The sequence below is a fragment of the Neovison vison genome, chromosome 8, assembly GCF_020171115.1.
Source record: "Neovison vison isolate M4711 chromosome 8, ASM_NN_V1, whole genome shotgun sequence".
NCBI lineage: Eukaryota > Metazoa > Chordata > Mammalia > Carnivora > Mustelidae > Neogale > Neogale vison.
In genome coordinates, this window is record NC_058098.1 from 9,858,544 (window position 1) to 9,880,368 (window position 21,825).

Genomic DNA, 21,825 nt, shown 5'->3' on the forward strand with positions numbered 1-21,825 from the left:
AACATTTAAAAGAGTGTATGTTCTTTTCCCTCCGTGATTAATTGTAGCCACGATGGAGTGTTACACTGTATACCTACACCTTAGAGTGTTACACTGTATACCTACACCTCTCTTCCCTCAGCTTGCTGGGGTTTCTTGCTGATACACCTCTAGATAGTTGCCACTTGTTTTGCCATTGGAAACAGCACAGCCACGTGTGTCCTTGTCCATCCTGCTCTCCATTGCACATGGTGCTGATGTTTCTCTGGGGAGTGTGTTCAGAGGTCACGTTGCTGGGTTGGCAATATATACATCTTTTTTTTTTTTTTAAACATTTTATTTATTCATTTGAGAAAGAGAGAAAGCGAGCCTGCGAGGGGAAAAGGTCAGAGGGAGAAGCAGGCTCCCCATGGAGCTGGGAGCCCAATGTGGGACTCAGTCCCGGGACTCTGGGATCATGATCTGAGCCGAAGGCAGTCGCTTAACCAACTGAGCCACCCAGGCGCCCGGCAGTATATACATCTTTTCCTCTACCAGAGATCATCAACCTTTTTCCCCAAAGTCCTTGTACTAATCTTGGTCCCACTGTTCCTCCACATCCTCCCCACTGTTTGATGGCATCAGACTTTTAAAATATTGTCACCGTCTTGTTTTACCATTTGTTCTTTTACTCAGAGAACCTCACTCTCCATTCCAGGAAGCCTGGGAACCCTGTGTTCCAGACACCACCGTGTTCAGTAACTCTTAAACCTGACTGGTCATCAGAATTACCCAGAGACCTTTAAAAATACAGATGACTCTGTCCCATCTGGACCTGTTTTGGTATTGGGATAGTTCCTTGGCATTTGTAAAGGTTTTTCACATCATTTGGCTTGATTGGAGAGAACTCTGCCCAGATCATGGGCAACTTTGGGATATGACTCATCTTTTTAATTTTGTTTTTAAAAGAAACAAGGCATTGAATTTAAATAAAATTTTAAAAATAAAAAGGAATTAAAAAAAAAAAGAAGAAGAAATGAGGTTCTGGGGCACCTCGGTGGCTCAGTGGGTTAAGCCGCTGCCTTCGGCTCAGGTCATGATCTCAGGGTCCTGGGATCGAGCCCCGCATCGGGCTCTCTGCTCAGCAGGGAGCCTGCTTCCTCCTCTCTCTCTCTGCCTGCCTCTCTGCCTGCTTGTGATCTCTGTCAAATAAATAAATTAAAAAAAAAAAAAAAAGAAATGAGGCTCCCCTCTGCCCCGATCTACCTAAGCGTTTTATGCCTTAAAAAAATCAAAGGGGGCACCTGGATGGCTCAGTGGGTTGAAGACCCTGCCTTCAGCTCTGGTCATGATCTCAGAGTCCTGGGATCGAGCCCCACGTCAGGGTCTCTGCTCAGTGGGGAGCCCACTTCCTCCTCTCTCTGCCTGCCTTTCTGCCTACTTGTGATCTCAGACAAATAAATAAATAAAATCTTTTAAAAAAAATCAAAGAGCTGTAGATTCCATTATAATAAATCTGTATTAGTAGTACAGTAGTTGGTGGTCAGGGTACTTAGTAGCAGAGGTACTAGGAGTCGCTGTAGGAACAGAAATAATGTAGTGCTAGGTTACACTTAATGATGCTTATTGCGTGCCAGATGCTGTTCTAAGTGATTTGCATAATTTCGTTAATTCTTCCCATAAGCCAACAAGGTAGCACCATTCTGATTGGTGCTTGACAGAGGAGAATACTGAGGTGTGGGGTGGCCAAGCTGTCTCCAAAGGTTCGCCTCGCTGGAGAATGTGGAGCTGGGCCCGGCCCGCGGTCATGTGGCTGCCAAGTCCATGTTCTTTAACCACGAGGACCTGGGAGTTCTGGTGTGGTGCAAGGGGCGTCGAACAGCTCCTAGAGCCCCCGTAGTGACATTGGGGTATAGTGTGTCAGTGTTGCTGCATAGCCGATCACCCCACACTTAGTGGCTTCAAACAACAGAAGATGGTATCTCACCGGGTTTCTGGGCCAAGAATCTGGGTGCAGCTTCACTGGGTCCTGTGGCCCGTGGGGTCTCGCAGCGTTCAGCTGGGGCAGGATCTGCTTCCGGATGAAATCAGTGTTGTTGGCAGGTCTCGGCCCCTTGCGCTTGCTGCACTGAGGGCGTCAGGTCTTCACTGTTTTGCCGGGAGGCCACCTCATTCACTGGCTTCTCTGGAGGGCAGCTCCTGGGTCAGCGGGCTTCGTCGGAGGGGACGAGGGAGCCTGTGAACAAGGTGGAAGGCACAGTCTTTGTCATGTGACCTCAGAACTGGCCGTCCATTGGTTCAGTCCCACGTTGCTAACTAGAAGCAGGTCACCAGGTCTGTGCCCTCTCGCCCCGCTCAGTGGGAACAGGTCTCCGGGGCATGGATACCATGGGGTGGGGGTCACTGGGAGCCCTTGAAGAAGCCGCCTCCCCTCTCTGTGTAGAAGAAACAGCTTCATGAGCTGCATTTTGATGACCCAGTGATGCAGTGTGAATGTGCTTGGAAATTGACACATTTCAAGGGGTTTTTATGTCCCCGATGCCAGTAGGTACTTTGAGACTCAACAGGTCACATCTTTTTGGCAGCTTTTGGGTGGGAAGGGAGCTCTTTGTCCCACGCTGCTGCTGCTTCCCCCACGGGCCTATACCTGGCCTGACCCATGGCTTCTAAACCGTATCTTGAACACACATCTGATGTCAAGAACATCCGTGGCCTGGAAGCAGCAGCATAAATCAGGTGGGTGGGTGTTTCCTGGTGAATCAGAGTCATTATCTCCCGCGGATTTACTTTTGTTCCAGCTTTTATGTTTTCAAGTTCTAGGACCATGGGCTCTGCTGAAGTCATTTGAGGGCTGACTCATCCCCAGATACCCAGTATCAGCCATTCTAGGATAAGTGAGCAACCTCCTCCATCCTTCCTTTCGCTCCGAAGGGCTCTCCTTCCCAGATCCACGTCCTGGTTTATGAGCCGTGGCCCCGTGTGTTCTTACAGCGGGAACACTAGGGGGTGCTTGTTGGGTGGACAAATCCTTATTTTCCAAACCGCACCGCACCCTCCCAAGGTTACAAAAAACAAACCAACCCATCCTTTAGTTCAGGCGTTCAGAACAAATACATATGCGAAGAAAGACCTCAAGCTCTAATCATCTTTATTTTCCCCACTGAACGATGAGACCCTCTTCCCTTTCCAGAGAATTTTCTCTCAGTTTTTTTTTCTATGTGTATAGGAGTATAAACATCCACACAGATTTTTATGAAATTGGGATCGAATGTCACATAAGGCTTTCTACATTCTCCCCGCATTGAACAGAGTATATATGGTGAACATTTTCTGGTATCAGTGAAAGGTGATTTTTATGATTTTAATGTGTGCGTGGTGCTTGGTGGAACAAAAATATGATTCATTGAATATTCCTTTCCTTGAAAACTTAACGTTTCTCATTTCTCACTACTAAAAGTCAGTCCATGAGCATCTGTCTTTAATGAAATGCATATTATTGCTAAGTTTTCTTGTTTGCTGACCTGTCTCCCTCTCTGTCTGTGGTTCTGACGGTGGAAGCCAGCCTGCAGAGCGTGTAGGCAGGTTCTGTACTCTGTAGAGATCTCTCCCACTCCTCCAACGAAGGGGTTCTTGTCCTGGGGCCATTTTGCCTCCAGGGGACATGCAAAAAAAAAAAATGGTTGGGAGAGTCTTTGGGTTGTCCCGATGCAGGGTGGTGCCACTGATGTCACCTCGTGGGTGGAGGCCAGGACAGCCTTCTGACAAAGAATGGTCCCCTCTGCATGGCCGTTGTGTGGGGCCCGCAGCTCCCGTCTGATGCACCCAGATAGCCTCCTGTCATTTAAAGACACCAGCCCAATTATCTGCTGGGAGGAAGCGTCAGCTCAGCTGTACATCTCGGTTTCATGCCTGTGGACCGTTAGGAACGTGCTCTTGGTGGGTTCATCCCCCCGCACCCCCGACCAAAAATACGTGTAAGCTCATGGCCCGTACTTGGCAGGTACTTCCTGCACTCACAAAGCAAAGTCTTGTCTTGGCGTGAATCTCCGTCTTTGGGGCCAGTGTGCGCGTCTCTCTGAAGGAAGGCTGCGTTGCCTGCTTTGTTTTTGTTGTGTACAGATGTTCCACTGCACACCCTCCCGCCCGCCCCGCCATCCCACGTGCAGTGATGGAGGCCGATCATTGCTGTAGATCATACCCCTGTCATTGTTTGCATAAAAGAGGCCTTTGAACAGGGGCCAGAATCAGACCACAGTGGAAAAAGATGAGGCCCCAAAACAATGCCGTGCGACACAGCAGCTCCCTGTGAATTTACGGCATAGTCTTGCCATCGTATGAGAGCGAAGTAACCTTGTGATGAACCGGGTGGGAGGAAATGAGTATAACGGGAGGAGACGGTGGATGCGTGTTTGTATTGGACGAGCTGGCCGAGCTCTCCCGAGCACCCTCGGCAGGAGAGGAAGCTGGGGGCGGCCGGGGGGGGGGCAGCTATTTCCTATCCCTGTGTTGTTAAGCACCATTTGGGTGAAGAGAGAAGGGGGAAGAGCCCTGGGGTGCTTTCACACCGTTCTCTTTGGCCCGAGTCTCAGGCACACACAGGTGTGATCCGTGGAACGTGCACCACGCAGAGTTTCCGCTTCGGAGAGGCAGGTGCTTTCCGGAGTAAGGGTGTCGTTCTCGAAGACTGTCGGTGACCACAGGGCATTAGAAAGCTGTCTTGAAGCAGGAAACTTACACTGAGAATTTGGTTTTGGGTATTTATTTCACGTGTAGTAAAGAGTTCACAGGCACGCATTCTGGGCTTCCCGGGGTGGCGGCATTTAGGCAGGAGGCAGGAGGCAGGAAGGGCCGTGCTCCGCTCCCTTGCCCGTCTCCCCTGCCTTCGGGCTCCCTGTGATGGGGGTTGCCAAGGAAGGAATGTCAAGGAATAAGAACCGGGGATTTTACTGCCGTTCTCCAAAGCCAGGATTTCTCAGCCTTGGTGCTCTTGATGCTTGGACCTGATGATTCCTGGCTGGGGCTTCCCTGTGCCCTGTGAGATGCTTCTCAGCATCCCTGACCTCTACCCACTGGATGCTGGTAGCATCCGCAACCTTGAGTTGTGACAACCAAAAAGATCACCAGATATGGGTAAATGCAAAATCTCCTCCACTGAGAACCACTGGGCTAATAAGCCTTGGTCTCCACACACAGCGCGCTCGAGGGGTGTGTCATGTTACCGTCCCCCGAGCAGGACTGATGACGTTGAGCCGACACTGTCTCTGTGTCCGGCCCTTGGCTGTGTAAGTGACATCATTTAAGCCACAACAGCCTGTGTGGTTAAGAGTTGTTAGTATTCCTATTTTACAGATGAGAAAACTGAGGTTTAGAGAAAAGAAGAAGCATGTCCAAGTGCACACAGCTGAAAGCTGGTGTCGGGTCTAAGCATTCGACGCTGGGGCCATGGTGTTACCTACTCCCCAGAAAATCTGGTCAGTGTGAACGAAAACCTGGGTAATCTGGTCCCTAGCTAGGTCCTCGGGTAGACATAAGGGTCTGCAAGTACCAGGGTTGGCAGTTCTCAGGGAAGGCAGTTTGCTTCCCAGGGGATGTTTATTTATGTCTGGAGACATCGGATTGTCCCCATGGGGTGCTGCTGGCATCTGGTGGGGACAGCCCGGGGACGCCTCAAAAGGTCCTGCAGTGCACAGGTCAGCCCCCGCAGCAGGGAATTCACCAGCCCGTATGTGAATGATGCCAAGGTTGAGAACCCCGCTCTGGGTAACGACCTCACTTCTCCAGGTTTCCAGGTAGATCACAGTTTGATGATCCTGGCAGTCCCGTCTGTAAATTAAGATGCGCTTCCAGCGTGGGAGTCCGTTCCTGTTGGGATAGTACTAACTAAAAACAAAGTCCTTAAATCCTTTTGATCTTGCTTTCATCATTTAATGTGTTTCCAAATGCTTTGAGTTTTCTTCTGTTTTCTTGTGGCCTTTGCCCCAAAGTGAGCCCCTCCCCCCTTTCTGGCTTTTTATCTTTAGCCAAGTAAGAAAACACTGGCGTCCGCTGAGTACACTTTGTACGCCATCTGTCCTGGGAAGTGGGCACAGGCGCGGAATATGGGTGTTCCTCTTGGGTATTCATTCCCTCGGGCCCTCTCTCTAGGATGAATCCACCGGAGAGATCACGTTTTACATGAAGGGAGCGGATGTCGTCATGGCTGGCATCGTGCAGTACAATGACTGGCTGGAGGAGGAGGTAAGCGGGGTGTGCGGTGTGAGAACCGGGCTGCGGAGGCATGCCTGCAGGCTGCCTCTCGCGTGGCAAAGCGAGATGGGGCTCCGCCTGTCACCTGTGCCTACGTAACAGGTGGCCCCCGAACTTAGCGTCAAACAACACGCTTCTATTTCTCGTGGTTTCTGTGGGCCGGGATCCTGGCATAGCTTCATTGGCTCCTCTGCTCAGGGTCTCCAGAGGGTTTGCTTGGGGCCAGCTCTCATCTGAAGGCTCATGCAGGGCAAGACCCTCTTCCGCGCTCAACGGGCTGCCCTGTGCGGGAAATCAGCTCCTCTCTGGCTTTTGGGTGGAGGCCGGTCCCAGGAGGGCGGGGAGCACTGGGGACCACGTCCCAGGCCGCCTCTTCTGGTTCGTGGTCTGGAGAATTGGCCACAGCCAGAAGGGAGGAAACCCTCCAGTTTTATCAGGCTGGTCTTGTTTTCTCTCTCTGCTCCAGGTAGGAAAAGGCACATTTTCCATTCAGTAATATTCTGTGTTCAGTTAGAGGGTGGCAAACTCAAATGCCAATGGGGGCCAGGCAGGTGAGTCAAGAGAAACAGGCTGGGGTGTGTTTTCCTAGCAGGGTCGCACTTTGTATGTTAAGCATATTAGAATATTCTTCCCTTGACAACTGTTTTCTGGGAAGACCTAGAAGCTGCTGCTTTTCATCCATCGCTGGTTGTGGTTATTTGGGCAGGTGTGGGCAGTTTCGTCTGAGGTTCAAATTCAGACTTACCTGTGAAGTCTTAACAGCGTTGACTTAAATTTTGAAATGTACACTGTGTCAATCAAAGACAACCTCTGTGTGGCCTATGGACTGCCATGTTGCGGCCTCCCTTGAGAAGGTTTGCTTTAGGGGAAAGCCGTAGTCTGATTTGCCACTTTCCCCAGCCCCTGTGTCCACTGTAGCATCCGGCCTTCCTCCATGAGAGTCTGGAGCTTGGAGGTGGAGCCCTTAGTGCACCTCCCCACTGACTGTGGTCTGCTTTGCAGTGTGGAAACATGGCACGAGAAGGTCTGCGGGTGCTGGTGGTGGCGAAAAAGTCTCTAGCAGAGGAACAGTATCAGGACTTTGAGGTAAGCGGTCCTGGGACCTTCTTGTTGTTCTTTGCAGCCCTACCCTTATCTCCCCCTCGCTCATTCTCCTGTAGCCCTACTGAGGTCCTTTCTGAGCTCCCCAGGCTCCCTTCTGCCACAGGGCCTTTGCACTTGCTCTTTCCTCTGCCTGGAACGCTCTTACCACACAGAGCTCCATGGCCTGCTCCCTTGCTTCCTTTGGGTCTCCGCTCAAATGCCACTGCCTCTGAGAAGTCTTCCCGGACTCGCCATCTAAGGCAGCCCCACCTCACTGCTCACCATCCATCTCCTGCCTCACTTTCTTCACTGCGGGAGTCCCCACCTAGGATGACCTTGTTTCTGTGTTTCCATCTAACATTCTTCTCTGAAGAATAAAATTTTTTTCAGAGCAGCGACCGTCAGTTTGGTTCACTCTTACGTCCCAGCACTTGTTAGTTATGGACACATGGGGTAGCCTCTGGAAAATTTAAAATGATTCACCTCCCTGGGGCCCTCATTTCTTTACATTGTGAAGAGTTGAACTAGATCATTGACTTTGATGGCCAAGGGTTCCAGCATGAATATGTGTGGTTTATTGTCCTCTTGTCCCATAAATTGTGTGTTTCTTGAGGGGAGGGTCCTGGCCTGGCACAAAGCCTAGCACGTGCATGGGCATATCGCCGACCGGGAGAGAGGTCTGGCTGGGGACAGGCTTCAGGGGTCCTTGTCCTGGCCCACCCAAAGGAGCTATGCCTGAGTCTGTCTCTTCCTTGTGCTTGAGTTCTCTGCAGAGTTTTATTTAGCAAGAATTCTAGCCCTGATAATTGTCCTTCCAAGTTTAAAAGCATGTGTTTGAAACAACCCATTTGGGGGATTTTTGTTTTTCTTCCACGTCTTCGCTAACCCTATAAAGTGGCTAAACGGAAGGGTTGGGTCCATGGTCTTTGGAGGTGAGACTTCATCTTCAGAAAACCGGGTGATCAGGGGCTTTTAGTCACAAAGTGTGTGCTGTGTGCGGGAGAACGTGCTCTCTTTTTGAGATCTCGAGTCGTTCCGATCCTTGCAATGACCCGGGGCCGGTGGGACTGTTACTGCGGCTTCACGGGTGAGAACGGTCGAGAATCAGATACACTGAGCAACTCGCTCGACGTTGCACAGCAGGCAAGTATAAAGGAAAGGGTGGTACTCAGGCCTGTGTGAGATCTGGGCCGATGAACTTGGAAGGACGCTGGACGTCTCCGTTCATCCCCCGCTGGCTGTTCCCCTCCCCACCCTAAGCAGTGGCGGCGTCTCCCGCTGTGTCGCAGGCCCGCTACGTCCAGGCCAAGCTGAGCGTGCACGACCGCTCGCTCAAAGTGGCCACCGTGATCGAGAGCCTGGAGATGGAGATGGAGCTGCTCTGCCTGACGGGGGTGGAGGACCAGCTGCAGGCGGACGTGAGGCCCACCCTGGAGACGCTGAGGAACGCCGGCATCAAGGTAGGCTGACCCGGCCTGGGGCCCAGCTGCTGAGGTGCGCGATGGTCCCCGCAGCGGAGCGTAGAAATGAGAGAGGAGGGCGGGGAAGAGATGGGAACCGAGGAACCCGAGGGCTTGGACAGTGACCACGGCCCTGGCTGGCATGGGCCACTGTGTCCCTCCCGCCCCTCGGGTCCTGTTTCTGGAGGACATCTCCCCCCGCCCCGCACTGGGCTCCACGAAGGCGGGACCGCCTGCCGCGCCTCCTCCCTCCTGCCGGCTCGGGGTGTCCGGCACATTCTTGTTGAGCCACCGGCCGGCCATCTGCCCGTTGTTCTGGGGGAAGGAGTGGCCGCCCCGCAGACTGACCGCCTGTTCCAGCAAACTGCTGTCTTCACACGGTTTGGGGCCAAAAAGAAAAAAGAGAAGAAACCCCGGCGTTTAATCCAGAGAGGCCAGCAGAGGGCGACAGAGGCGCGCGCACCGCCGATACAGCCGGCGCAGCCCCGGTGTGAACGGTCTTGTGTCCCCGGGCCAGAGGCCTAGTTCGTTGCAAGGAAATGGTCAGCAAGGTCCCCCTTGTGGAAAAACAGTCCGAAGTCAGAAGGGCTCGCTTCTGTTGCGCCACGGTCCTCGGATCTGTCGCTGGCAACTTCCGTGGACCTCGTCTCTCTAAGTTGGGGCCTTTCCAGTTCCTGCTTCTGGCTCCATCCCGAGCTTCTCCTCAAAGCTGTTCTCTCCAAAAGGCTGGGTTCTTCTTTTTGTTTTTTAAAGGCTTTATTTATTTGACAGAGAGAGACACAGCAAGAGAGGGAACACAAGCAAGGGGAGCGGGAGAGGGAGAAGCAGGCTTCCTGCTGAGCAGGGAGCCCGATGCGGCACTTGATCCCAGGACCCTGGGATCATGACCTGAGCTGAAGGCAGACGCTTAGTGATGGAGCCACCCAGGCGCCGCCAAAAAGCTGTTCTAATCCCAGAGTGTGGACTGGACTTCTCTTTCTGGTTTCCCTGGTCAGACAGGACGGGGAAGGGAGTGTGGTGGGGAGGGACGGGGAGGGGCGGGTTTGGAGGCAGGCCTCGCGTAAGGTCCTTCACAGGCCAGAAGCTGAGGGAGTTTGGAATTCCCACTTCGGCCCCGTTCTAGATGCAGCAGCCAAGGCCAAGCAAGGCAGGAGGCGTGCTGCTGGGCCTGGGGCTCAGGTCTGGGCACGTACCTGCAGTGCCCCCGGTTGTCCTGACATGGGGCGTCCGTACTGTCGTGCCCCAGTGACTGCCCATGGTTTTCTAGAACTTGAGCCTCCCAGCTCCTTCCCTGGTGTTTCAGCAAACCCTGAACACTGGCACCAAACTGGGATCACTAAAAAGAATACATTTTTTAAACGGCCAGGTGAGGCGTTGAGAGAAGAGGCTGACACCCATCAGGGTCAAGCCCAGAGCCACGGCCCTCCTCCACCCCCACCAAAGGGCCCAGTGCCCGTGTCCTGGCTGTCGCACGGCCTGGGTTTGAATCCGGTTTCTCCGCTGACTACTTCGGCAGTCCTTGGCAAGTGGCTTGGCTTCTTGGGGCTCTGTTTCGTCCCTCAGCACGTCACCGTGAGGGTCACAGGCACCAAACGTGGATGGCACCTGATGGGCACCTGGCCCGGCAAACGCTCTAGAAACCAATGCCGTTTGCTTTCCCATACCTCCCCCACTGCCAGCGTGTCCTTTGTACAGTGACTCCATGCCCTTCCCTGCTGGGGGCAGCGAGAGCAGAGGGTTGATGGGTAGACCAGCAGAGCAGGAAGCACATTCCGTTTGGACTGGGAACACGGGGATTCTGGGCCTGTTTGGAACGGGAGCTGGCTGTGTGGCTTTGGGGCAAGTCATCTACCCTCTCTGAGCCCACGGCAGCGAGATGCAGAATGATCTGTTGGGAAGGGCGGAGGAACTCGGCACCTTTGCCGTTGGCTTCACCAACCACCTAGAAAGACCGCATGTAACGTGACAAACCAATGTTTCCTGTAGGGCATGGAAGTGACCCTCACCCATCCTGCTGTCCCCTTCTTTGAAATTATTTATTGTTTTAAGAAAAATTTCCGGAAGGGGTATGAGGAGGTCAGAAGCCGAGCCTCATGATGTCTGTGGAAGCGTGTGGCCAAACGGTTTTCTAGAAGTGTTGCACCAGCTTTCACTGCCCCCAGCAGTGGTCACTTGGGGTCCTGAAGCCTTTGGAGCGGGGTATTCCTGCAGTGTGTTGGGGACACCATGAGCCTCGAGATAAGTTAGAATAAATGAGGGGCACCTGGGGGCTCCGTTGTTAAGCATCTGCCTTCAACTCAGGTCATGATCCCAGCGTCCTGGGATCGAGCCCCACATTGGACTCCTTGCTCAGTGGAGAGCCTGCTTCTCCCTCTCCTAATCCCTCTGTTTGTGCTCCCTCCTCACTGTCTTTCTCTCTGTCAAATAAATAAATAAAATCTTTTTTTAAAAAGTTGGAATAAATGGAGTTTAGCTCGATGTTCTTGGGAACTGAGCAAACATGGGCTGCAGGCTGGCCTTGGACAGTGGCCCAGAAGAGCCCTTCTCTGCTGTGGTTCCAGGTTTGGATGCTGACGGGGGACAAGCTGGAGACGGCTACGTGCACAGCGAAGAACGCACACCTGGTGACCCGAAACCAAGACATCCACGTTTTTCGGCTGGTAAAGTGTTGTCTGTACTGGGGCCTCGTGGGGACGATGCTGCAGTTCGCGGGGTGACCTCAGGACCCTAAAGAGGGGAGAGAGGAGTGTAGTAACTGCCTTGGGTGGGGCAGGGGGGAGGGCTAGAGCCAGAAGGAGTGGCAGACTCCTGGCTGAGCAGGGAGCCTGTCATGGGACTTGATCCCAGGATCTTGGGACCATAACTTGAGCCGAAGGCAGATGCTTAACCGAATGAGCCATCCAGGCACCCAAATGGAAGTTTTATTTAGACACAGATATGCCCCCTTGTTTACCTGTTGTCTGTGGTTGCTGTGGTGTTATGATAGCAGAGTCGAGTCATTTCGGCCAGCACTGTAGGGTCCCCGGGGCCTGTAGGGGGTACCGTCTGGTGCAGTACAGAGAAGTTGGCCCCCCGGCTAGAGGCCTGGCTTCTGTTGCCTGCTGCCCAGTCCGCGAGACGAGTTACTTGAAGCAGGCTCATGGATCTCGCTGTGCCTTCGTTTCCTTACGTCAGAAGGACAGCTGTTACCACTACGCACCTTGTAGGGCTGTTGGGAGATGTACACGGGGAAAAAAAATCCATGGAAAGGGCCTAGCATAGTGCCTGGCACACAATGAAAGTGGGGTCACATTTAGCTCTTTTTCTTTTACTATGTGGATCACAGCCGTGCTGGGGGAAATGCAAGGTAGTAGTTGGCATAGCGGCTCTCCCGCTTCCCGCAGAATCATAACAAACCCGGTTTGATTTGGCTCTGGGTCTGGTGGCAGGGGCAGGGCGGGGGTCCCGGGCTGGGGCGGCCATTGTCTACATCCCGGCTTCAGGAAGCCGCTGTTTGTTGTTCTGCCATCTCCGGAGAGCACGGCCCCCTCCACCCCTCCGTTCCCTTCCAGGTGACCAACCGCAGCGAGGCCCACCTCGAGCTGAACGCTTTCCGCAGGAAGCATGACTGTGCCCTGGTCATCTCTGGAGACTCCCTGGAGGTGGGTGCGGGGACCCCGCCCACCGGGTCCTCCTGGGAGTGTGCTTCCCTTCCTGCCCTGGGTGGGGGGGGCGGGGGGCAGGGACCTCGGGTGACCCACCCCCTCCGCCTCCCCCTCCCCCCCCCCAGGTCTGCCTCAAGTACTATGAGTACGAGTTCATGGAGCTGGCCTGCCAGTGCCCGGCCGTGGTCTGCTGCCGCTGCACGCCCACCCAGAAGGCCCAGATCGTGCGGCTGCTGCAGGAGCGCACCGGGAAGCTCACTTGTGCAGTAGGTAGGTGCCCCCCCCACACCCGTCCCCACCCCTTGCCCACCCCCCGCTGCCCTCCCCCGGCCACGGATGCACTGGATCCCTCTCTCCGAGGGTGGGTGGACTCTGCTGCTGCGTCCTGGCCCCTTCACGTAGGTCATGCTCTTGTCCCCCAACAGACCTTGGCTGTGATATTATTTTTAGTATTTCCCCCTGAGTGAGAGGAGATAGGCGCGCTGCAGGGCTTTTCTCCTGAGCTTGCTTTTCCTTTGCTCAGGAGGCAGGAAGCCGCGTCACAGAGGGATGCGGACTGCACACAGTGGGGCCAGATCCGGGCCCCCTGGGCGCCTGTCCCCATCCGAGCCTCCGTCTTCCTGTCGGTAGAATGGGGTCATAAGTACTCAGGTGGTGCTGATGAGGACGAAAAAGGGGTCGATTTCAAAAGTGCTGGCCACAGGGCACAGTATCGGCTCCGTAAGCGTCGAGTCGGTCACTGCTGCTGATGGGCTGTGGCACTCTGCGCCTCCCACGCAGGGGTGGGGCGTGGACACGGTCCCCCTGCCGCCGCTCCACGGCTGGGGCTCTCACTGTCACCTGGTGTTCCTCTGACGCTCAGCTGCTCCGTCTGAGATGCTGTGGGGTGTGGGGTGGTTAAATGGACTGGGGCAGAAAAGGCTGTAGTAATAAGCAAGCGCTTGGTGAAAGGCCAAAGACTTCTACACTGCTTCAAAGTAAGAATGAAATGTGGGGATCCTGTTTCTCGCCGCTCTCTAATTTCGTGGCTTTTCTCTCCGGTCCATGCGGTCCGCAGGTGATGGAGGCAACGACGTCAGCATGATTCAGGAATCCGACTGTGGTGTGGGTGTGGAGGGGAAGGTGAGTGCGGGCGCGGGGCGTCGGGGGCGCTGGCCGCTGCCGGCCGCTTGGGGCCACGGTGTCAGGTCATTGTATTGGGTTGGGAGCTACTCTTCTCTGCTAGCTGGAGCTGCTTTTTCCCTCAAAACATAGCTTTGATGCTTCTGAAAATCCTAGATTCACATTATGAAGCACAAGGAACCACGAAGCGTGATCCCCTGGTATTATTTATTATGTGGGAGTCAGGTTGTTATGTGGGAGTCGGGGATCTACATCACTCCGTCTTACAGATGACGAGTGCTGATTTTTCGTGTGCCAACGCTTAAAAACAGAGTGTTTTGCTGTATCGTCAGGGCACCGTGAATGTACTTGTCACTTTTCCGTGGCCATCACAGTGTCCGTAAAAGCATCCGTCATCACGCTGTCTGCTGATGTCTTGGGGGTCAGAGAAGAATGTGGCGCGGTCTTCCCCTCAGTAAAAGCTGCATTTTTAAAAAGTTGGTGTGTTACAACAGTTTTTCTCTTTGTGTCCTTATTATCTCTGTGCTTGCCTTTTACTGTTCTCTCTGTCCTAATTTGTGACTTCTAAATGGTGACAGGCAAGAAGAGGGGTTCCCAGGATTGTCAGGACTTTGTGTTTAACAGGAGCACAGAGGCCCCAAGTGAGGGCCAGAGATGCCGTCCTGTGCGTTTGGTCCCACGGCCTCATGAATCGGGCGAATCCACTCTCCTGCGTCCTTTCCTCCCTCAGCCCCCGCCCCCCAGCCTTACTGTTCGCTCAGAGAACAGACCGTCGTAAGGTGCCTATGTCTGAGGATTCTTGGCTCTGGATGCACACTGCGGGGTGGGCGCACCCCCACGATACTAGATCCCTTTGACCTCCACATTATAACTGTCTGTGACTTAGAGTGTTTTTTATTTAAATAAATTCCTCTTTTTCAATCACACGTAGACTCAGACCACCTACTGAGCCCAGCTCGAAACCAAAGAAGCTCTTCGCTGAAGTTTTCCAAAGATCCCCTTACGGTGTCTTGCTTTTTCCGTGGAAAACAAAACAAAACAAAACAAAAAACGTGGTTGCCTTGACCTCCGGTGCTTCTGACGGTGCCCGTTTTGTGTGGCTTTCAGGAAGGCAAGCAGGCGTCCCTGGCGGCCGACTTCTCCATCACCCAGTTCAAGCACCTGGGCCGCCTGCTCATGGTGCACGGCCGCAACAGCTACAAACGCTCGGCGGCCCTCAGCCAGTTCGTCATCCACCGGAGCCTCTGCATCAGCACCATGCAGGTGGGTGGGGGCGGGCGGGGGGCGGAAAGAGGGGGGCAGGCAGGCGGCGGGGGGCAGGCGGCGCGACTCTGCTCACCCTCCCTGGGGCTAGCAGGGAGAAGGCCTGGAACTCGACCGTGCTTTGGAGCTGTGACCCTCCCTGGTCGGTTGGTCGGTGGGTCGACTTTATTTTCCCACCTGACCCGTTTTAAATCCCCGCCGGGCCACGTTCCAGCCCAGCAGACCTTGGATTGCCTCAGGTCCTTCCTCTGGTGGCTGGGGCAGGCCGTCCTCACCGTGGTGGGGTGGCTGTGAGCATGAGCAGCGGCCAGTGCTTGGCAGGAGGGAGGTGTGTTGTTGCCCAGAGTTCTTAGGATTTTTTTTGCCAGAGGGAAGCGTGCAGAGTGAGATGCGGGCAAATACTCGGGTCTTGGATTTTCCGGATGTTCACGAAAGGGCCAGCAGAGAACGACCGCAGGAGAAGAACTTGTGTTCTCCAGTTCTTCTGATACCCCGGGCACCTGGCTCCATGTCCACAGAGCAGCGTCTCGTACGGTCCTCATGGTCGCCTGCGCCCATTGTACAGATGGGGAGCCTGAGGCTCCATGAGGCTGAGAAACACGTGCAGTGTCTCTTGGGGGTTAGTCTGTATCAGGCGGGGACTCCAGAGCCCATGCTCTCGGTCGCAGTGTCCCCTCGAGTGCCTGCGATGCAGGGAGGCCTGGATCGCTGCCTCGGCTCTTGTGGGCTCTCAGGTGGCGCAGCAGAGCCTGTGGCCCTGAGGGTCCTCCGATGTCACAGTGGGAGTCCAGCTGGGCCGCCCCATTGTTCAGCTTCTCGGGAGTAACATCTTGTTCCCATCTTGTTTCTCACAAAAGAATTCCAGGGCACTTTCCCCACCTCCTCTCTCGCTGGCTCCTTTCACATCCGTCATCGGTCTGTGGCAATTAAGTGTGCACTAGGAGGAAGGCCGAAGGGTTGGGAAAGAAAACATTTTAGGTGTTGAAAATCGATTGACAGATTGATTCCCCTTCATGGACGTTGGGTGAAAATATCCCAATTAAGTAGTGAGAACGTAGGGATGATGGGACTTGAAACCCACGTCTCCTGACCACACCACTACATGTCTCTGAGACCTTGAGAGTCCTCTGGGTCTCAGTCTTCCATCCGTGAAATGGGAGGATAAGACCTGCCTCGCCTCTCAGATGAGGCTCCTTGGAGAAGCAGAGTTCTGTAAGGCGTCAGGTGCTGAAGGCATCCTTTCCCCTAGTCATAAAACCACAGGGCGAGGTATCCAGTGAGGGGATGTTTTCATCTGTGGGAAAGGCACTTACTTGCCACATAAAAGGCTTCCTCCCTTTCTGAGGAAGTGAAGTGGTGCTGTTCGTGTACATGAGACTCTCCCCTTCTCCTGGCCTCTTTCTCACCTTCTGGGGGTCATTTTAGGTTTTCAACATCTATTGCATTTGTGAACATAGGAGCCTTAGAGTGATTTTTTTGGTCAACGTGACCTACACCCAAACAGCTGTTACGGTTCCTCAGACCACCTCTGTACTTCTGTGTTAGCTCGTGGGTGGCGCTCTGGATCCGTCCCTGGGAGACTGATCTGCTCGCCGCTGGGCAGGCGCACAGAAGCCGGGCTGGGCGAGCGGACTTCTGTAAAGCCTGTATGTTGCCGCTCTCAACATCAATTTAGAAAAAACTTCAGGATGGGAAATTGTTCTTCGGGGCTGTAGAAAAAAAATCTCGCTGTCCACTGTGCTGAAAGTGGCTGGCTGAGGACAGGTCCCTCTTGGAGCCGCACCTTGCCGTCGGTCTCGTTGCTAGATGCGGCCGTAGTGTTTTTTCCCCTCAGGTGTTCTCTCCACGACGAAGGCTTTATGGCTCACCTGGCCCTTTTAGGGCAAGGAGGCTCTTGACGTTGATTTACAAAATGAAACACCAGATTCTTGACGTTTTTACAACCATCCTTTCTGTGCTGCAGCCCAGCTGGGGTGGAAAGTCATTTGAAAGGCGGCTTTCACCTTCCAGTTCTGAAATATGACCAGGGTGCAGCTGGGGCTGCCCACGACCTTGGCCCCAGGTGGCACCTGCATTCCGAGCTCTGTGTCCGACAAACTCCCACAGCAGGTGATCGGGGGGCGAGACGCCTCTGGTGCCACGACCTTTCCAGTCGCCAGGCTGGCTCGGGCTGTCTCTCGTATTCAGCTTTTGAAAAGCCTCTTGTCGTTGTCTCTGGCCTCTTTTTGGTTTTCGGCCCCTAGGAATTTGCTTTGGAGGCCACTTTCCTTCCGTGAGCCTGTCGATGCCCAGAGACGGAAGTAACGGAGTGTCAAGTCTGATTTTCTCTCCCCAGCCTGGTTTTCACGGCCAGTAGCTCCTGTTTTCCAAGTCAGGAAGCAGACATTTCAGGGAGCGTTTGGAAAGGTCTTTATTGCTCTTGTCTAACAAAGGCAGCAGGTTATGGGCTCTTTGTAAAACTTTCCAGAAACGGTAAAATGTGTCATGTAAGAGGGGTTGTGCCTTCTCTGCTGCCCCGCCCCCGGGGAGCTGGAGTATGGAGCTGGGATTGAGCCCCGCAGTGCCCTTTACCTGCTCAGAGTCCCCTCCTGTGAAATGCAGGAGATAGGACTGGATCTCTTGGGTGGTTCTGGGGGTTCATGGGGATCGCACAGGGTATTTCTGGGTCCAGCCTGTGTCCTCTAACGTCAGTGTTCACAGAGGGGCGGAGAGTGGTCCCTGGTGCTAAACCACCTGGGAATGACTCCTGGCTCCCATCACTTACGAGCTGTGTTATCTTGGGCAAGTCCCTTAACCTCTCTGTGCCTTACTGTTGTCATCTGTAATAGGGGTTGATGATAACAGTACCGACCTCATGAGGTGGTTGTAATTGTGGAATGAGCTGGTTTCCTTAAAGCACTCATAGCTGTGCTGGGGAAGTTTGTGCTGTGTTAAGCACTGACTGTTACTTTATAAGTGTAGGGATTTTTGTCACAATTTATGTTAACATCCTCCTTTCTTGTTGGCACAGGCGGTCTTTTCATCCGTGTTTTACTTTGCCTCCGTTCCTCTCTATCAAGGATTCCTCATCATTGGGTAAGAAAATCTAGGCAGGGTATTAATTTGTTATGAAAGCTCTCGAAAATGCCAGAAATGAGCGAGGAAACGTACTGTCTAGGCTGTTCAGTCCCCAAGTTGCCAGCGATGCCTTTTAGAATCTTCTCGGATTCACAAGTTTTTGTGTTTTTTTTTTTGTTTTTGTTTTTTTAAAAAGATTTTATTTATTTATTTGACAGAGATCATAAGTAGGCAGAGAGGCAGGCAGAGAGAGAGGAGGAAGCAGGCTCCCCGCTGAGCAGAGAGCCCGACATGGGGCTCGGTCCCAGGACCCTGGGATCATGACCCGAGCTGAAGGCAGAGGCTTTAACCCACTGAACCACCCAGGCGCCCCTCACAAGTTTTTTTGGACTAACAAGCCTGGAACCAGATTGAGGAAGTGGGGTCTGATATGTCTGTGGTTCATAGCCCTTGGCCATTTGGACCTGGAGATGGAAAAATGCTTGCCCAGGAGAGTCTGAGCTGACCGGTGATTAGCAATCAAAGCAAGAGCAAAGGTTCAGACTCGGTGATTTCATTGTGGTCTTAGAAAAAGTGAAAGGGGAGCTCTGGAAAGTACCTTCCCTGCCATGGACCCCAGTAGAACCTTCTGCTGCTGGGTCTCTAAGGTGGCCCAGAGCCTTGATCTCTTTGTGGGGGGGCACGTGCCTGATGGAGCTTCACTGCTGCGTGCCCCTGACCTGCTAGACTAGGGTGTCCTTGGGACACTTGCCGCCCTCAAACCCAACCCCTTTCCTGACTTGGAATTCATGACGTGTCTTGTGATCCTTCGGAGAATGTGTTCAGTCTTTGAATTGCCGGATGGGCGGAATTTGGGTATCTCACGCCCTAGATGGAGACCCAAGTAGGCCATGCTCCTGGTCGTGAAGGGGCCGGAGCACAGAAAGGCTGGCTAGGCCTGGGGGAGAATCTTACCAAAGTTGCCTGCCTTCTTCTTTTTATGTTGGCCCATTCACTCTGACAGTGGACAGTGCAATTCTGCTTGCTTCTAATGGGACGGGTGGACATCTTTTGTTAGGTCCAGAAAAACAAAAGAACATGCCACAGTGTAGGCAGGGGCTCCCGGAGCTTGGCTGCATGTGGCCTTCCATGACAGGACCTCTTGTCCCTCTCTGTTCCCATTTCCTTCTCTCTCCCTCTCACTCATACAGCCAGCTGCACTGGCTGCCTTGCTGTTCTTCAAACAAGATGCACTCTCACCTCAGGGCCTTTGCACATGCTGCCTCTCTGCCTGCGATGCTCTTCCCTCCACTTGGGCCTGACTGCCTCTCACCTTCTCTGGGTGTTTACTCAAATGTCACATCCTTTGGGCACCCTCTCGAAAATGACACCACCCCTATGTCTCCTTCCCTCCCCTCCATTAGAGTTTCCTTCTTAGCACTTACCTGCAACACACGGTGTAGTTTACCAACTCTGTTGACTCACTGACTAGTATGAAAGCTCTCCGAGGGCAGATGTTTCCATCAGTTTTTCATCTGAATCTCCCAAGCTTAAAATCAGCCCTGGCACAGAACAGGCATGCAGTGGGTGGTTGTTGAAGGAACGAATGGATGGAGATTGGGCTGCAGAAGCTGGAGAAACGAATTGCTCATTTTCCTTCGGCTGGGTCTTGCCTGTGGTGATTTCCGTCCCTCCCTTGCCCCACCCCCAGGTACTCCACCATTTACACCATGTTTCCTGTGTTTTCTCTGGTCCTGGACAAAGATGTCAAGTCGGAAGTTGCCATGCTGTATCCTGAGCTCTACAAGGATCTCCTCAAGGTTCACTGGACTCCCCCTTCCCTCCCTCACTCCTTCCCCCCCTTCCCCTTCTCTCTCCCTCTCTCCCTACTGCTAATTGATTTCACACAGACCCTCCATATCTGGTTTGAACACACTGACTGGAACTGCTAGTTTCGTAGAGGAAGGCGTGGAATTTTATTTTATTTTTCTTAAAAAAGTAGTATTTGCGCTTGTAAAGAATATTGAACAGTACAGCAATATGTGTACTATTGCAGTGTGTTGCGAACAAACCAACTAACAACTTAAAAAAGAAGTGCCTGATGGTTCCATCCTCCAGCCTTAGCTGGTGTCTGCTCCTGGAAACGTCCTTGCGTACGCTTCCAAAAAGTGTGTGCGTGCTGCCTGTGGTGTGGTGTGTGTGGTGTGTGTCGGTGTATGATTTATTGGTCCCCAAGGAATTTTACTGAAGAGCAGATTTATTTCCACCTTCTATCAATTCTCTTTAAAAAATGTAATTTCTCTAGTGAGTTCAGATATGTGCAAGACCACCCCTCCTTTTTTTAAAATGAAAACAGGCAGATTGCCTCGTTAGTGGAGGAGCCCAGCGCGGTAGTAACCTGTTCTTTCTCGCTTCCTCATTTAGGGAAGACCGTTGTCCTACAAGACCTTCCTAATATGGGTTTTGATTAGCATCTATCAAGGTAAGGCAGTGCTCAGGGTCAACCTGACTGTTGTCTGTAGAGCATGAAGGGAAGAAGCTGGAACCCTAAAATTTGGTTAAGGAGCGGGACAGTGCGCCCCAGGGGAGGCCCTGCTCAGCATGTTCTGAGGACTAGAACATTCAGCAGAGCAGTAGATCTGAGAGGTGGTGCCGTCTGCCTCATGAGATCAAGTCAGAGAAAAAGGTAATGGATACTACTCAAAACCTGCCAAGATGCTTAAGCCATCGTAACAAAAAGTGGTTACTTTCTGGAATGTTCTGATACTTTTTCTGAGGTCAAGTTCTAGTTTTTGAAAGATGTGTTTACCTCAGCGGCCTCCAGAGAGGGCCCCTGGATTGCAGAGCCTGTAGGAAGACTTGTAGGAGAAGAAAATATCCAGACCCTTCTGGTGTTTAATTCTGTATTTATGTATGTTTTATAATGTGCATATAATTATGTCATGGTCCTGGTATCTGTCTGTGTCTGCCCAAGCACCGACATAGAACTTACAGATGCACGTTGTGTATTGGGAGCTCTTACTGACGGGGCATGCAACCAGAAGGTGTAGAAACCAGTGAATTTGTTGGCAGGAGGTTAAATTTTCATTAAAAAACAGAGGGGGGCATTTTCATTAAAAAATAGAGGGGGGCATTTTTAAGAAGTCTCTCAGAGTATAATATGTGCATCGATTATGCAGCTACGTTTTCTGTATAGAATTTCATAGACAATGAGCAGGGAAGCGCCGTGTCAGTCCTCCCTCTGGAACCCTGGCGTGGTGGGCGGTGGTGTGAGGAGTTTTGGGGTTTAGCATCCAGTAATACTCTGGCCCTGCATCATCGGTTTGGTTTCTGCTGTGCTAGGTACGGGCCCCGTACCCTCCTCCACTTTCCTTTCTCGCCTTGTTACAGGGGCACGACACTGAGTGTCTCTGGGCTACCTCTGTCATTTCGTGTGTGGGGGAGAGGGGTGGTTAAGATAACACATGACCGAAGACTCACCATCTTAACCCTTCTTAGGGGCACAGTTCGCTAGCACACAGTGTATTCCCGGTGGTGAGTTACGTTGTACATTTACAGTGTTACACTGTTGCAAGAAAACAGCCCCAGAACGTTTCCATCTCGGCAAGAGGGAGCTCTGTCCCCATTCCCGCTTCCCTTTCGTTTCTATGGAGGTGGCTACTTTGGATCCCTCCTAGAAGTAGAATATCCACAGTATTTGCCTTTTTGTGACCGCTTGCCTCTGTCATTTTAAATAATAAAGTTTAAATTTCTCTTTCCTGTTCCATCCACCCCGGATATGTACTCTTTCCTGTCTCTCCTGTTTTTCTTCTCTCCATCTCCCTCCCTCCCTCCCTCCTTCTCTCTCTTTCCTTCCTCTTTCTCTCTCTTCATCCTCTCTTCCCTCTCCCCTACAGTTTTGGACTCCTTATTATATCAAGTCCAATGGGAAAATAGGAAACCAGGACAGGGTACCTCTTTCAAACCTCCATAAAGCACCACTTGGCAAGTGCCATCTTTCATGTCTAAACAGA

At 52.7% G+C, this 21,825-nt stretch overlaps 1 protein-coding gene across 2 annotated transcripts in view; it reads left to right on the top strand.

Annotated features, from left to right (window-relative positions):
- The window catches only part of ATP9A (ATPase phospholipid transporting 9A (putative)), a 128,902-nt gene that overhangs the window by 101,090 nt on the left and 5,987 nt on the right, over positions 1-21,825 (top strand). For both annotated transcript variants that reach the window (XM_044262820.1, XM_044262821.1), the window contains 11 exons: positions 6,103-6,195; positions 7,207-7,290; positions 8,577-8,747; positions 11,309-11,407; positions 12,299-12,388; positions 12,517-12,661; positions 13,449-13,513; positions 14,621-14,776; positions 17,787-17,851; positions 19,524-19,632; positions 20,237-20,294. In XM_044262820.1, coding sequence (XP_044118755.1) covers positions 6,103-6,195; positions 7,207-7,290; positions 8,577-8,747; positions 11,309-11,407; positions 12,299-12,388; positions 12,517-12,661; positions 13,449-13,513; positions 14,621-14,776; positions 17,787-17,851; positions 19,524-19,632; positions 20,237-20,294 — 1,135 coding nt within the window. The remainder of the gene's footprint in view (positions 1-6,102; positions 6,196-7,206; positions 7,291-8,576; positions 8,748-11,308; positions 11,408-12,298; positions 12,389-12,516; positions 12,662-13,448; positions 13,514-14,620; positions 14,777-17,786; positions 17,852-19,523; positions 19,633-20,236; positions 20,295-21,825) is intronic.